Below are 15025 nucleotides of genomic sequence, written 5' to 3'. Positions count from 1 at the left end.
TACCAGGGTAACGGGCTGCACGAGGCAACACAGCAGAGCTTGATCTTAAACACAGATTCTGCAGAGGCTGGAACTCAGGGCGACACACACAAAGTGCCAGAGGAACTCAGCTGGCCAGGCAGCATCCATGGAAATGAATAAACAGTTGACGTTTCGGTCTGAGACCCATCATCAGGACTGGAAAGGAAGGGGGAAGATGCCAGAATAAAAAGGTGGGGGTTGGGGAAGGAGGATAGTTAGAAGGTGAAGGGTGAAGCCAGGTGGGTGGGGAAGGTCAAGGGCTGGAGAGGAAGGAAGCTGACAGAAGAGGAGAGTGGACCATGGGAGAAATGGATGGAGGAGGGGCACCAGAGGGAGGTGCGGAGAAGAGAAGAGGTAAGAGGGGAACCAGAGTGGGGATTAGAAGAAGAGAAAAGGTCAACGGTACTGGTTTATTATTGTCACATGTAGTAAAAAGCTTTTGTTTACATTCCATTAAGGCAGATCATTCCGTACACTGAGTTAACAAAAAGGAAAGCAGAGTGAAGAAACACAAATTGCTGGAGGAACTCAGCAGGCTTACGGACGGGAATAATGCTTCATAGTTTTAGGCCGAGACCCTTCGTCAGGCTTCGCAGAACTTTCATAGATCAACTTCATAGAGTTTGAGCTGTTCTTTTGCCAATTTAAGAAGACACGGCTGATAGTGATCATTTTCTGAGACATCTTTCCCCCGAGGGGGCTCCTAACTAAGCACATGCTAGTGCAGCTTGCTTGTTTGTTGACATGATGGTTCAGGGTCACACAAGGTGGTCAGATTAATTCACTAAACCGGGGACTCCCAACCTTTTTTATGCCATGGATCTCTACCATTAACCGAGGGGACTGTGGCCCTCAGACTGGGAACCTGCACTACGCCCACAGGGCTAGACTTCAAACCACTACTGAATAGATTAAAGTACTTCACTCAGATTTATCGCTTTTAATCAGACAATGGCGAGTAAAGGTTCCTTAAGGTTGCTTAGCCGGGGGAGGTTGTGGTGAACTACATATACCTATCTGGACGCGCACCCCCCCCCCCACCCCCGCTGACTGCTCCTGTGCCTCCAATCGCCTTTATACTGGGGTCCGTGGGAGGAGCCACAGGAGCAGTCAGCGGGGGGCCTGTCCAGGCAGGTATATGTAGCTCACCACATTCACCCCCCCCCCCTTTGTTTTAAAAGAGAGTCCCCATGGGGCGGTTTCTTACAAGTATATTTACAGGTTAAGTCTATCAGGTGGTCGAATCTGTTGCTGCGATCTACGTAGCACCGGATGTGATTGCACAGGTGCCGGTGGTGATTGCACCAGAGACGGTGGTTGTGCTGGTTCCGGCCTGACTGGAGGTGTCAGCCCATTAGGGGTCAGTGATCCCTCATGCATGTGTGAGGTGCCTGGTAAATGCGTGTGCGAGGCACCCGGTATGGGAGTGTCGTGAGGAGTCTGTGTAGGGCTTGGTGTGCGTGGTGTCACCTCAGGTACAGGGTGCATAGTTACCGTGGAGTGTTCGGGGTAGTGGTCTGCTGCTCCTGCGGACGCCAGGTCGCGGATGGAGACCGTGTCCTCCCACTCATCAGGTAAGACCACGTAGGCATACTGGGGGTTCACATGTAGTAGGTGAACCCTCTCGACCAGCGGGGAGTACTTATTTCTCCTCGCATGTTTCCGGAGCAGCACTGGCCCTGGGGATGTCAGCCAAGCCGATAGGGTGGTCCCAGTGGCAGACTTCCTGGGAAAAGAAAAGAGTCGCTCATGAGGGGTGGCATTGATGGATGTGCATAACAGGGAGCGGATGGAGTGGAGTGCCTCGGGGAGGACCTCCTGCCATCGAGAGACCAGCAACCCCTTTGAGTTAAGGGCTAAAAGTATGGCCTTCCACAGTGTGACATTCTCCCTCTTCACCTGTCCATTTCCCCGGGGATTATAGCTCGTGGTCCTACTAGTAGCAATGCCCCTAGCCAGCAGGTACTGGCGCAGCTCGTCACTCATAAAGGAGGACCCTCTATCACTTACTACACATCCCATTCGGTGTCACAAATGGTGTCTCTGTCTTCCAGAGGGAAATGGACCGGATGGTGGACCAGTACCAACTGAAGGCCACGTTTCCCTATCTGGATAACATCACCATCTGTGGTCACGACTGGCCGGATCACAACACCAAACTCCAACGATTTTTCCAAGTGGCCAAAGCCCTGAACCTTACTTATAACAGGGACAAGTGTGTGTTCGGAACCACCCGACTCACCATCCGTGGGTATGTCATGGAGAACGGGGTCATTGGCCCTGATCCTGACAGCATGCGCCCCCTGTTAGAACTCCCTCTTCCCACCACCCTCAGAGCCCTCAGACGGTGCCTGGGCTTCTTTTCCTAATACGCCCAATGGGTCCCTCATTATGCAGACAAGGTCTGCCCCCTGGTCAAGTCCACCACATTTCCCCTCTTTGCCGAGGCCTGCGCGGCCTTCAGCCGCATTAAAGGGGATATTGCCAAAGCAACGATGCATGAGACCATTCCCTTCCAAGTAGAGAGTGACGTCTACGACTTTGCGCTGGCTGCTACCCTCAATCAGGCAGGAAGGCCGGTAGCATTCTTCTCTCGTACCCTTCAAGGCCCTGAAATTCAGCACTCCGCAGTGGAGAAAGAAGCCTAGGCCATAGTGGAAGCTATTATGCACTGGAGGCGCTATCTCACCGGCAAAAGGTTCACCTTGCTGACCGACCAGTGCTCAGTTGCATTCATGTTCAGCAACCAACAGCCGGGCAAAATCAAAAATGATAAAATTTTGCAGTGGAGAATAGAACTCTCCACCTACAACTATGATATCCTGTACCGGCCTGGAAGGCTCAATGAGCCCCCTAATGCCCTATCCTGGGGAGCGTGCGCCAGCGCACAGCTCGACCAGCTATACGCCCTCCATGCAGATCTTTGCCACCCGGGGGTCATCCGATTTTACCATTTAGTGAAGGCCCGGAACCTGCCTTACTCCCTTGAGGACATCAGGATGATGACCAGGGACTGCCAAGTCTGTGCTGTGCAAACCGCACTTCTACCGTCCTGAAAAGACACAACTTATCAAGGCCACCCGCCCCTTTGAGTGTTGACTTTAAGGGCCCTCTTCCCTCCACCGACCGCAATGCCTACTTTCTCAACATTATCGACGAGTACTTGCGGTTCCCCTTTGCCATCCCCTGCCCCGACACCACTGCCACGTCCGTCATAAAAGCCCTGCACCAGCTCTTCACTCTGTTCGGATATCCCTGCTATATCCACAGTGATAGAGAGTCCTCCTTTATGAGTGATGAGCTGCGCCAGTACCTGCTGGCTAGGGGCATTGCTACTAGTAGGACCACGAGCTATAATCCCCGGGGAAATGGACAGGCGGAGAGGGAGAATGCTACAGTGTGGCTCCTCCCACAGACCCCTGTATAAAGGCGATTGGAGGCACTGCTCCTCCCTCAGTCTCCAGGATGTTGTGTGGTGGTCACTTGCTGCTTGTGCTTTCTTCCAGCCAATAAAAGCCTACCTTAACCGAGAGTTATTGATGGTGCATCAGAGGTAGCGGGGATAAGCTCCCACCACCTATTAAATTCTCCCAATGGCATGCGTCCCAAGCAGCCTCTGACAACCAGCCCAGCTCCTGGCTGTCATGTGTGGCTTAGCTACCAATCCCGGCGGGGTTTTTACTAACATGAGAAGGGGCAAAGGTGGGTTACAGGCAGATGGGGTTCGACAGCCATGGTTGGCAGCTCATCTAGAAGGAAAACTCTGATCTCAAACTTCCGCAGCCTTGCGGCTGTACCACTCATGTGGAAGTCTTTGGGAGTAAACCCTGAGGAAAAATCCAGAGCAGGAGTCCCTAAGGCAGTCCGACATTGAGTTCAACACAGAATGGCAATCTGGCGATGCCGGTGGTGCCAAATAGTTTTGGCTCTGCCATTGCTTTGGGTTCATCAGCTGAGTGGAGAGGGGGAGGTTGCTGCACGGGCAACAGCTTGCTCCCCGTATCATACTGCCCTGGCTTGCATATCACATAGACATCTGGGACGCAGCACCCATGGCCAGCACTGACCATTGCAGGGCCTCAAGGGACTCCAAGCTCAACCGACTCAGTGAACCTTGCTTCTTTGCTGATCTGATGGTTCAGAATCACACAAGGTGGTCGCTAAATCCTCAGGGCTACCACTACGACTGAATCGATTAAAGTACATCACTCAAATTTATCATTTTTATCAGACAATGGTGAGCAAACAAAGCTTAATCTAAATCCTTTATCCATAACAGTGTAATCTGAAACCATTCAATGTAAGACTGAAAGGAAGTCTAGTGTATGGGGTTAAAACTGTGTCAGTCAGGAAGGTTAATTTCCTTATTCAGCATGCCTCTTCCAATAGAATCTGAAGTTCTTCCACTGCCTGATACACTGATTCGGGGGAAGTGAGGGCAAAGTACTGACAGCAGAGCCAGTCTTCCAACGTCACCCGTTTCTGCTCGTCGCAAAAGCCTTCGCTGAACTTCAATGCCAGCAGGATGCGTTTCACGTCCAGCCAGTTCTTCAGCACATTTGGTGGGTCTTTGAGGCCAGTGTGCACGCTGAACAGCTTGCTGCACGGACCCCACAGCAAGGCTTGTAAGATGCCCTTGGCCTGACGGATGTGAATTCTCTTGTTGGGGTCAGCGCGCAGGAGCAGGTGGGCGAGGTGCTGGAGCCCCTCTGAGTAGGTGGATCGCGGACGGATCTGAGGCAGGTCACTTGTACTGTACTCGTGGTCTTCTTGCTGCCGTACCATGTTCTCGAAGGGATTTGACATGTGAAGGACCTCATAGATGAGGATGCCCAGCTGGAATTCGTCCACCATTTTGTACTGCGATGAGGACATCTCAGGAGCCAGACGGGCTTGGTCTGGGTGGAGCCTTTGGTCAGCTGCAGCACTCTTCTGTTTTGCTTTGGAAAAATTGCTGATAATAAGCTGCGGTAGGTGGAAGCTGCCACTCTGCGCTTGGCTTCCTGGATCAGATGTCTGGCCTGCCCCCTCAACCAGCAGCAGGTTTTCCAGGCGGAGGTCACAATGTGTAACTCCGTGGCTTTTCAGGTGCTCCAACCCGAGGCACAGCTGCAGAAGGAGGAGGCATATGTGGCGTTCGTAAACGTCCGCCTGGGACTCATGAATGGACGCCGACTCGTTCACAAAGTCGGCCATGGTTTGGTGGGGGGTCTCCTGCATGATGATCACGTGCTGGCGCCTACTATTCACGTTGCTCTCTGAATTAGCCTCAGTGTTATCGGTCGAAGCGCTGGGCTCGTCGTTAGCTACTTCTGTCTCTGAAGCATTGCTGTGTTTGGCTGCATCTTCTGCAGGTGAGAGGTTTGTTGGAATTGTGGCCACAAAGTGTCCTCGCACCTGTTGCACATTGAAGTGGACAGGGAGACTTTTCTGTACTGAGAGACCACTTGGTTCCATCTCCGGAGATTCTTCGTTCAGAGTTTTGGAGACCTGTAATTGATAAAAATAAGAAAGAGTGTAATCAGACTATGAAAAACATACATCTACATTCAATGGCCTCTTTATTAGGTACACCAATACACATGCCCTTTATTGTAAATATCTAATCAGCCAATCATGTGGCAGCAACTCAATGCAAAAAAGCTTGCAGACATGGTCAAGAGGTTCAATTGTGGTTCAGACCAAACATCAGAACGGGGAAGAAACGTGATCTAAGTAACTTTGCCAGTGGAATGATTGTTGGTGCCAGATGGGGTGGTTTGAGTATCTAAGATACTGCTGATCTCTAAGGATTTTCATGCACAACAGTCTCTAGAGTTTACAGAGAGTAGTGCATAAAACAACAAAAAATCCAGTGAGTGGCAGTTCTCTGGGTGAAAGCACCTTGTTAACGAAAGAGGTCAGAGGAGAATGGCCAGACTGGTTCAAGCTGACAGGAAGGTGACAGTAACTCAAATAACCACACGTTACAACAGTGGTATGCAGAAGAACATCTTCGAATGCACAACACATTGGACCTTGAAGAGGATGGGCCATAGTAGCAGAAGATCATGAGCATACACAAAGTGGTCACTTTATTTGGTACAGGAGGCACCTAATAAAATGACCACTGAGTGTATAAAAGCAGGCAGTGTGTTTTGAAATTGAGTTTAATTTCAGAGTAACAAGAAGATGAAAATGTCTTGGAAGAACTCAGGTAGAGTGCTCCAAATTGAATGAAGTACACTTGTGATACGTGTCTAGGACTGTGCAAAACTCTTAGGCACACACATATATTAGCGAGGGTGTCTAAGACCAGCACAGTCTTGTAGTAATTTTATGCATTGCACTGTACTGCTGCTGCAATAAAAATCATGGCCTATGTGAGTGATGATAAACCTGATTCTGATATGGGTCTCTGTTGTGGACTGAGAGTGGGAAGGGAGCAGGGAGAGGGGAATCATGGTTGGGAGAAGGGGAAGGGAGAGGAGAGGGAGTGGGAAGCACCAGGGAGACATCTCATAATGAGCAATAAACCAATTGTTTGGAATTAAATGATCTTGCCTGGTGTCTCGGGTGTCTGCACCCTTAACAACCTCCCCCCCCCCCCCCCACTCCTGGCACTCCTTCTCTGCCACCCGTCCCACACCCTTGCCATTCTCAACATCCTTTGCTCCCGCCAGATCTATAAACTCACTCTCCACTCCATGTTGACAAATTCAGTACTGTGCAAAAGTCTTAGGCACCATTGTTAAATATGTATGTGCCTAAGACTGTTGCACAGTACTCTATAGAAACAAGGCAATATATTTATTGTCTATTTGAAAGTTAATTGCATTAATTAAGATTTAAAACATAGAACATAGAATAGTACAGCACATTACAGGCCCTTCGGCCCACAATGTGGTGCTGACCCTCAAACCCTGCCTCACATATAACCCCCCACCTATCTAGCAGTCTCTAGCAGTCTCTTAAACTTCACTAGTGTGTCTGCCTCCACCACTGACTCAGGCAGTGCATTCCACACACCAACCACTCTCTGAGTGAAAAACCTTCCTCTAATATCCCCCTTGAACTTCCCTCCCCTTACCTTAAAGCCATCTCCTCTTGTACTGAGCAGTGGTGCCCTGGGGAAGAGGCGCTGGCTGTCCACTCTGTCTATTCCTCTTAATATCTTGTACACCTCTATCATGTCTCCTCTCATCCTCCTTCTCTCCAAAGAGTAAAGCCCTAGCTCCCTTAATCTCTGATCATAATCCATACTCTCTAAACCAGGCAGCATCCTGGTAAATCTCCTCTGTACCCTTTCCAATGCTTCCACATCCTTCCTATAGTGAGGTGACCAGAACTGGACACAGTACTCCAAGTGTGGCCTAACTAGAGTTTTATAGAGCTGCATCATCACATCGTGTCTCTTAAACTCTATCCCTCGACTTATGAAAGCTAACACCCCATAAGCTTTCTTAACTACCCTATCTACCTGTGAGGCAATTTTCAGGGATCTGTGGACATGTACCCCCAGATCCCTCTGCTCCTCCCACTACCAAATATCCTGCCATTTACTTTGCACTCTGCCTTGGAGTTTGTCCTTCCAAAGTGTACCACCTCACACTTCTCCGGGTTGAACTCCATCTGCCACTGCTCAGCCCACTTCTGTATCCTATCAATGGCTCTCTGCAATCTTCGACAATCCTCTACACTATCTACAACACCACCAACCTTTGTGTCGTCTGCAAACCTGCCAACCCACCCTTCTACCCCCACATCCAGGTCGTTAACAAAAATCACGAAAAGTAGAGGTCCCAGAACAGATCCTTGTGGGTCACCACTAGTCACAACCCTCCACCACGACCGTCTGCCTTCTGCAGGCGAGCCAATTCTGAATCCACCTGGCCAAACTTCCCTGGATCCCATGCCTTCTGACTTTCTGAATAAGCCTACCGCGCGGAACCTTGTCAAATGCCTTACTAAAATCCATGTAGATCACATCCACTGCACTACCCTCATCTATATGCCTGGTCACCTCCTCAAAGAACTCTATCAGGCTTGTTAGGCACGATCTGCCCTTCGCAAAGCTAAGCTGACTGTCCCTGATCAGACCATGATTCTCTAAATGCCCATAGATTCTATCTCTAAGAATCTTTTCCAACAGCTTTCCCACCACAGACGTAAGGCTCACTGGTCTATAATTAACTGGGCTATCCCTACTACCTTTTTTGAACAAGGGGACAACATTTGCCGCCCTCCAATCCTCCGGTACCATTTCTGTGGACAACGAGGACATAAAGATCCTAGCCAGAGGCTCAGCAATCTCTTCCCTTGCCTCATGGAGCAGCCTGGGGAATATTCCATCAGGCCCCGGGAACTTATCCATCCTAATGTATTTTAACAACTCCAATACCTCCTCTTCCTTAATATCAACATGCTCCAGAACATCAACCTCACTCATATTGTCCTCACCATCATCAAGTTCCCTCTCATTGGTGAATACCGAAGAGAAGTATTCATTGAGGACCTCACTCACTTCCACAGCCTCCAGGCACATCTTCCCACTTTTATCTCTAATCGGTCCTACCTTCACTCCTGTCATCCTTTTGTTCTTCACATAATTGAAGAATGCCTTGGGGTTTTCCTTTACCCGACTCTCCAAGGCCTTTTCATGCCCCCTTCTTGCTCTTCTCAGCCCCTTCTTAAGCTCCTTTCTTGTTACCTTATATTCCTCAATAGACCCATCTGATCCTTGCTTCCTAAACCTCACGTATGCTGCCTTCTTCCACCTGACTAGATTTTACATTTCACTTGTCACCCATGGTTCCTTCACCCTACCATTCTTTATCTTCCTCACCGAGACAAATTTATCCCTAACATCCTGCAAGAAATCCTTAAACATCGACCACATGTCCATAGTACATTTCCCTGCGAAAACATTATCCCAATTCACACCGGCAAGTTCCAGCCTTATAGCCTCATAATTTGCCCTTCCCCAATTAAAAATTTTCCTGTCCTCTCTGATTCTATCCTTTTCCAAGATAATACTAAAGGCCAGGGAGCGGTGATCAATGTCTCCCAGATGCTCACTCACTGACAGATCTGTGACCTGACCCGGTTCGTTACCTAATACTAGATCTAGAGTATGGCATTCCCCCTAGTTGGTCTGTCAACATACTGTGACAGGAATCCATCCTGGACACACTTAACAATCTCTGCCCCATCTAAACCCTTGGAACTAAATAAGTGCCAATCAATATTAGGGAAGTTAAAGTCACCCGTGATAACAAACCTGTTATTCTTGCACCTTTCCAAAATCTGCCTCCCAGTCTGCTCCTCGTTATCTCTGCTACTACCAGGGGGCCTATAGAAAACCCCCAGTAGAGTATTTGCTTCCTTCCTGGTCCTGACTTCCACCCATACCGACTCAGAAGAGGATTCTGCTACATTATCCACCCTTTCTGCAGCTGTAATAGTATCCCTGACCAGTAATGCCACCCCTCCTCCCCTTTCCCCCCTCTCTATCCCTTTTAAAGCACTGAAATCCAGGAATATTGAGAATCCATTCCTGCCCTGGTGCCAGCCAAGTCTCCGTAATGGCCACTACATCATAATTCCATGTATGTATCCAAGCTCTCAGTTCAGCACCTTTGTTCCTGATGCTTCTTGCATTGAAGTACACACACTTTAGCCCTTCTACCTTACTACCTTTACACCCTTCATTCTGTTGCTCTTTCATCAAAGCCTCTCTATATGTTACATCTGGCTTTACTCCATGCACTTCTTTCACTGCTCTATCGCTCTGGGTCCCAACCCCCTTGCAAATTAGTTTAAATCCTCCCAAACAACTGCATATACATAGATATCTGAGGATTCAAAACCAGAATCAGAAATCAGGTCTAATATCATCGGCATATGTTGTGAAATTTGTTAACTTTGTGGCTGCAGTACAATGCAATACCAAGATAAATGCAGAAAAAAATAAATTAATTACAGCAAGTAACTTGGCGTGGCCAAGTGGTTAAGGCGTTGGTCTAGTGATCTGAAGGTCGCTAGTTTGAGCCTCAGCTAAGGCAGCGGGCAAGGCACTTAACCACACATCGCTCTGCGATGACACTGGTGCCAAGCTATATCTGCCCTTGCCCTTCCCTTGGACAACAGTGGTGGCGTGGAGAGGGGAGACTTGCAGCATGGGCAACTGCCTGTCTCCCATACAACCTGGAAACTTTCCATGGTCTCTCGAGACTAACGGATGCCTATTAAATAGTTACAGTAAAAGTAGTGCAAAAACAGAAATCATTAAAGAAAGTGAATGTTCATGGATTCAACGTCCATTTAGAAGTTGGATGGCAGAGGGGAAGAAGCTGTTCCTGAATCATTGAGTGTGTGTCTTCAGTCTTATGTACCTCCTTCTTGATGTTATCAATGAGAAGAGAAGTGGAGAGAAGAGGTGATGGGGGTCTTTAATGGAAGCTGCCTTTCTGAGGCACCACTCCTTGAAGATGTCTTGGAGACTATGTAGGCTAGTACCGATTATAGAGTTTACAACTTTCTGTAGATCTCAGAACCATTCAACTTTTAGGTTTTTTGTGTTGCCAAAAGGTCTGGATGAGAAGTCCTGAGGAAGGGTCTCAGACTGAAACGTCCACTCTTTATTCTTTTCCATAGATACATCCTGACCTGCTGAGTTCCTCCAGCACGTCGTGTGTGTTACTTTGAATTTCCTCCATCTGCAGAATCTCTTGCATTGGAACAAGTGTTTGCTAATTTCCTAATGCCAATTGCAAAATGATGGTCTTACTGCTGGGAGGAGACTTCGCAATTCAGCATATACAGTAACTGTGAAAATCAGATAATTCGCCCATTTTCCCATAGCAGAATAGTACCTTTGATGCTATGGTGTATCTTCTACCAGGCAGACAGAGTTTTCTGCAGATGCCAGAAATTCAAGTAACACACACAAAATGCTGAGGAACTCAACAGGCCAGACAGCATCAACAGCATCAATGGACAGGAATAATGAGCTGAGACAACCTATAGGTAATTTATTAACTGTCTTAGTTAATAATACTTATTAACTGATGTTAAAATGCTAGTTAGGAATCTACCCCCTAGCTTGTACTGCCTTATGTTACATAAAGGATCTATTTAATGATTAAGACCACAAAGGTGAATTTGAACCAAGGGGAATAAACAGAGTAAACAGTCCTGATGAAGGGTCTTGGCCCAAAACATCAACTATTTATTCCCCTCCATAGATTCTGCCTGAAGTTCCTCTAGCATTTTGTGTGTGTTGCAATAGAATATCTTTTTACTGAATGCAGTCACTCCCACAAAATAGTTTTGGTTGGTATAACAATAGAACACACCACATAATGCAGACCACTGTCCAAGATAACTGCACAACATAATTTGCATGGGAGGTGATCAAAAATATGCTTTCGAGGTAGCTTTGAGAGCATGAGAGCGAGAGAATGTGTAATCAGAGCAGGTCAAATTCCCCCTCGAATAGAAACACAAGGAATTCTGCAGAGGCTGGAAATCCAGAGCAACACACACAAAACACTGGTGGAACTCGGCAGGTCAGGAAGCATCTATGGAAATGAATAAACAGCTGACATTTCAGGCCGAGACCTTTCATCAGGACCAAAAAGGAAAGGGGAAGTTACCAGAATAATTAGGTGGTGGGGGGGGGGGGGGGGAATGAGTGTAGAAGGTGATAGATGAGGCCAGGTGGGTGAGATATATGAAAATGTTTGTTTTTTGAATGAAAGAGATCACACTGTCAACACTGACTACGGTACAATGAACATAGAACACAGAACGCTACAGTGCAGTACAGGCCCTTCACCCACGATGTTTTAATCTACACTATGATCAATCTAACCACTCCCTCCTGCACAGCTCACCATTTTCCCATTATCCATGTGTAAATCTCAGAGCTTCTTAAATATCCTCGCTGTATCTGCCTCTACCATTAGGGTATTCCTTGCATTCACCACTCTCTGTGTAAAAAGCTTAGCTCCGACATCCCCCGATACTTTCCTCTAATCACTTTAAAATTATGCTTCCTCGTATTAGTCATTTCCACTCTGGGAAAAAAAAGTCTCTGCCTATCTACTTAATCTATGCCTTTTAATCGTCTTCTACACCTCTATCAAGTCAACTCTCATCCTTTTTGGCTTCAGAAAGAAACATTTTAGCTCGTTCAATTTATCCTCATAAAACATATTCTCTAGTCCAGGCAAATTCTTGATAAATCTCCTCTGCACCCTCTCTAAAACTTCCACATCCTTCTTAAAATGAGGCAGCCAGAACTGAACACAATACTCCAATTGTGATCTAGCCAAAATTTTCTAGAGCTGTAACGTTATCTTACAGCTCTCGAACTTAGTCCCATGACTAATAGAGGACCAAAACCTTCTACCATCAATTGCTTTGGCAACCAGGAGGAGTATTTGAATCCCTGGATGGTGGAGAGAAGAGATGAAAGAGCAGGTGTGATTTTTTCGGAACAGTTTACTAGTTTTGAAAGCTAGTTTACTGATAATTTAGACCAAAATTAAACACTTAGAGCTGTACTTCTGCCTTTGATAGGACACGATATTTTCACGACAAGATCAGCAGATATAAGGAAAATAGAAAAAAGATATCGGCAAGCAATTATACAATAATTAATGAAGAAAAATGTCCCAGTGTTCTTCATAGGAACATTATCAGGCAAAATATGACACTGACCCAGGTAAAGGGAAGTGACAGGTAGCTAAATGCCTTGTTAAAGATTTAGCTTTAAGAGCATAAGAATTTGGCCGATGCACATGATAAAATATTAATAGGTGGAGATTTTAACTTTTGTTTAGACCCAGTTCTAGATAGGTCAACTGAGGCTATTACAAAATCAAAAGTAATAAAGCTATATCACTGATGAAAGACTTAAATTTGATTGATATATGGAGAAGAATTAATCCAAGAGAAAGAGATTATTCATTTTATTCAAATAGACATAAAACTTATTCAAGGGTTGATTTTTTCCTATTATCAATGAATATTCAGGATAGAGTGAAAAGTGTGGAATATGAAGTGAGAATACTGTCAGATCATTCCCCCTTGATAATGACAATGATAATGATGGATAAGGAGGAATTGATTTACAGATGGAGATTTAATTCAATTTTATTAAAACGTCAAGATTTTTGTGATTTTATGAAAAAACAGATCCAATTTTTTTTGGATATAAACTCATATTCAGTTGATAAATTTATATTATGGGAAGCGATGAAAGCATATTTGAGGGGTCAGATAATAAGTTATACTTCTAAATTTAAGAAGGAATATATGGTAGAAATAGATCAATTAGAAAAAAAGATTACAAAATTAGAAAAAGAATCCCAAAGATATACGACAGAAGAAAAACGAAGATAACTTGTCAATAAGAAGCTACAATATAATACACTCCAGACATATCGAACAGAAAAAGTAATTATGAGAACTAAACAGAGATATTACGAATTAGGTGAAAGAACACACAAGATTCTTGCTTGGCAGTTGAAAACAGAGCAGGCTTCCAAAACAATAAATGCAATTAGAACAAGTGCAAATAAAATTACTGTGGTGAACTACATATACCTGTCTGGACACGTCCCCCCTGCTGACTGCTCCTGTGGCTCCTCCCACAGACCCCTGTATAAAGGCGATTGGAGGCACTGCTCCTCCCTCAGTCTCCAGGATGTGTGATGGTCTCTTGCTGCTGATAGTGCTCTCTTCCAGCTAATAAAAGCCCATCTCTTGCCTCACATCTCTGAGAGTTATTGATGGTGCATCAGTTACTTATAAACCTTTAGAAATTAATGAAACTTTAAAAAAATTTTACTCTGAATTATATCAATCAGAATCACAAAATGAGTTTGCTGAGATAGAATTTTTTTTATCACAAATAACTCTTCCAAAATTGAATTTGGAAGAACAGAAAGGATTAGATATGCCCTTTACATTAAAAGAGGTTGAAGAAGCTTTAGGATCACTCCAGAGTAATAAATCTCCAGGAGAAGACGGTTTTCCACCTGACTTTAATAAAAAAAATAAAGATTTATTAATCCCTCCTTTTATGGAGTTAATATATCAAGCGGAAAGAACACATAAACTTCCACAATCTTGTTCGACAGCGATCCTAATAGTATTGCCAAAAAAAGATAGAGATCCTTTAACACCAACATCATATAGGCCTATTTCTTTGCTGAATACGGATTATAAAATAATAGCAAAAATTTCATCTAATAGATTATCTAAATATTTACCAAAATTAATACATATGGATCAAACAGGCTTTACTAAAAATAGACAATCGGCAGATAATGTAACTCGGTTACTTAGCATAATTCATTTGGCACAAAAGAGGGAGGAAATGAGTGTGGCAGTTGCTTTGGATGCAGTAAAAGCATTTGATAGATTGGAATGGGACTTTTTTATTTAAGGTATTGGAAAAATATGGGTTAGGAAAATATTTTATAAAATGGATTAAAACCTTAAATACTAGTCCCAAAGCTAAAGTAGTGACAAATGGTCAAATTTCAACATCATTCCAGTTAACAAGGTCAACTGGACAAGGCTGTCGATTATCACCTGCCCTATTTGTATTGGCGATAGAACCATTAGCTGAAATAATTAGAACAGATTCAGATATTGTGGGCTTCAGAGTTAACCGGGAGGAATATAAGATTAATTTATTTGCTGATGATGTTCTGATTTATTTAACAAACCCATTGTATTCATTGCATAAATTATCTTTCAGATTGGAAGAATATGGGAAAATGTCAGGGTATAAAGTAAACTGGGATAAAAGTGAAATTTTACCCCTTACTAAAGGAGATTATAGTCAATGTCAATTAGTAACTCAATTTAGATGGCCAACAAATGGTATAAAATATTTGGTGTAAGAGTCGATAATGATATAAAGAATTTATATAAATTATATTGAAAAAAATACAAGAAGATCTTGATAAATGGATGATGTTACCAATAACATTAGTGGGTAGAGTTA

At 45.0% G+C, this 15025-nt stretch overlaps 1 protein-coding gene across 1 annotated transcript in view; it reads right to left on the bottom strand.

Annotated features, from left to right (window-relative positions):
• Positions 1 to 3357: 3357 nt before the first annotated feature.
• The window catches only part of peak3 (PEAK family member 3), a 94677-nt gene continuing 83009 nt past the window's right edge, over positions 3358 to 15025 (bottom strand). Inside the window, exon 4 of the mRNA XM_059991071.1 lies at positions 3358 to 5511. Within this exon, the coding sequence (XP_059847054.1) occupies positions 4390 to 5511 (1122 nt within the window). The 3' untranslated portion in view covers positions 3358 to 4389. The remainder of the gene's footprint in view (positions 5512 to 15025) is intronic.

This window comes from Hypanus sabinus, chromosome 16 (assembly GCF_030144855.1).
Source record: "Hypanus sabinus isolate sHypSab1 chromosome 16, sHypSab1.hap1, whole genome shotgun sequence".
Lineage (NCBI taxonomy): Eukaryota > Metazoa > Chordata > Chondrichthyes > Myliobatiformes > Dasyatidae > Hypanus > Hypanus sabinus.
Note: the sequence above shows the minus strand (reverse complement) of the source record. Positions and strands in the feature narration are given on the sequence as shown.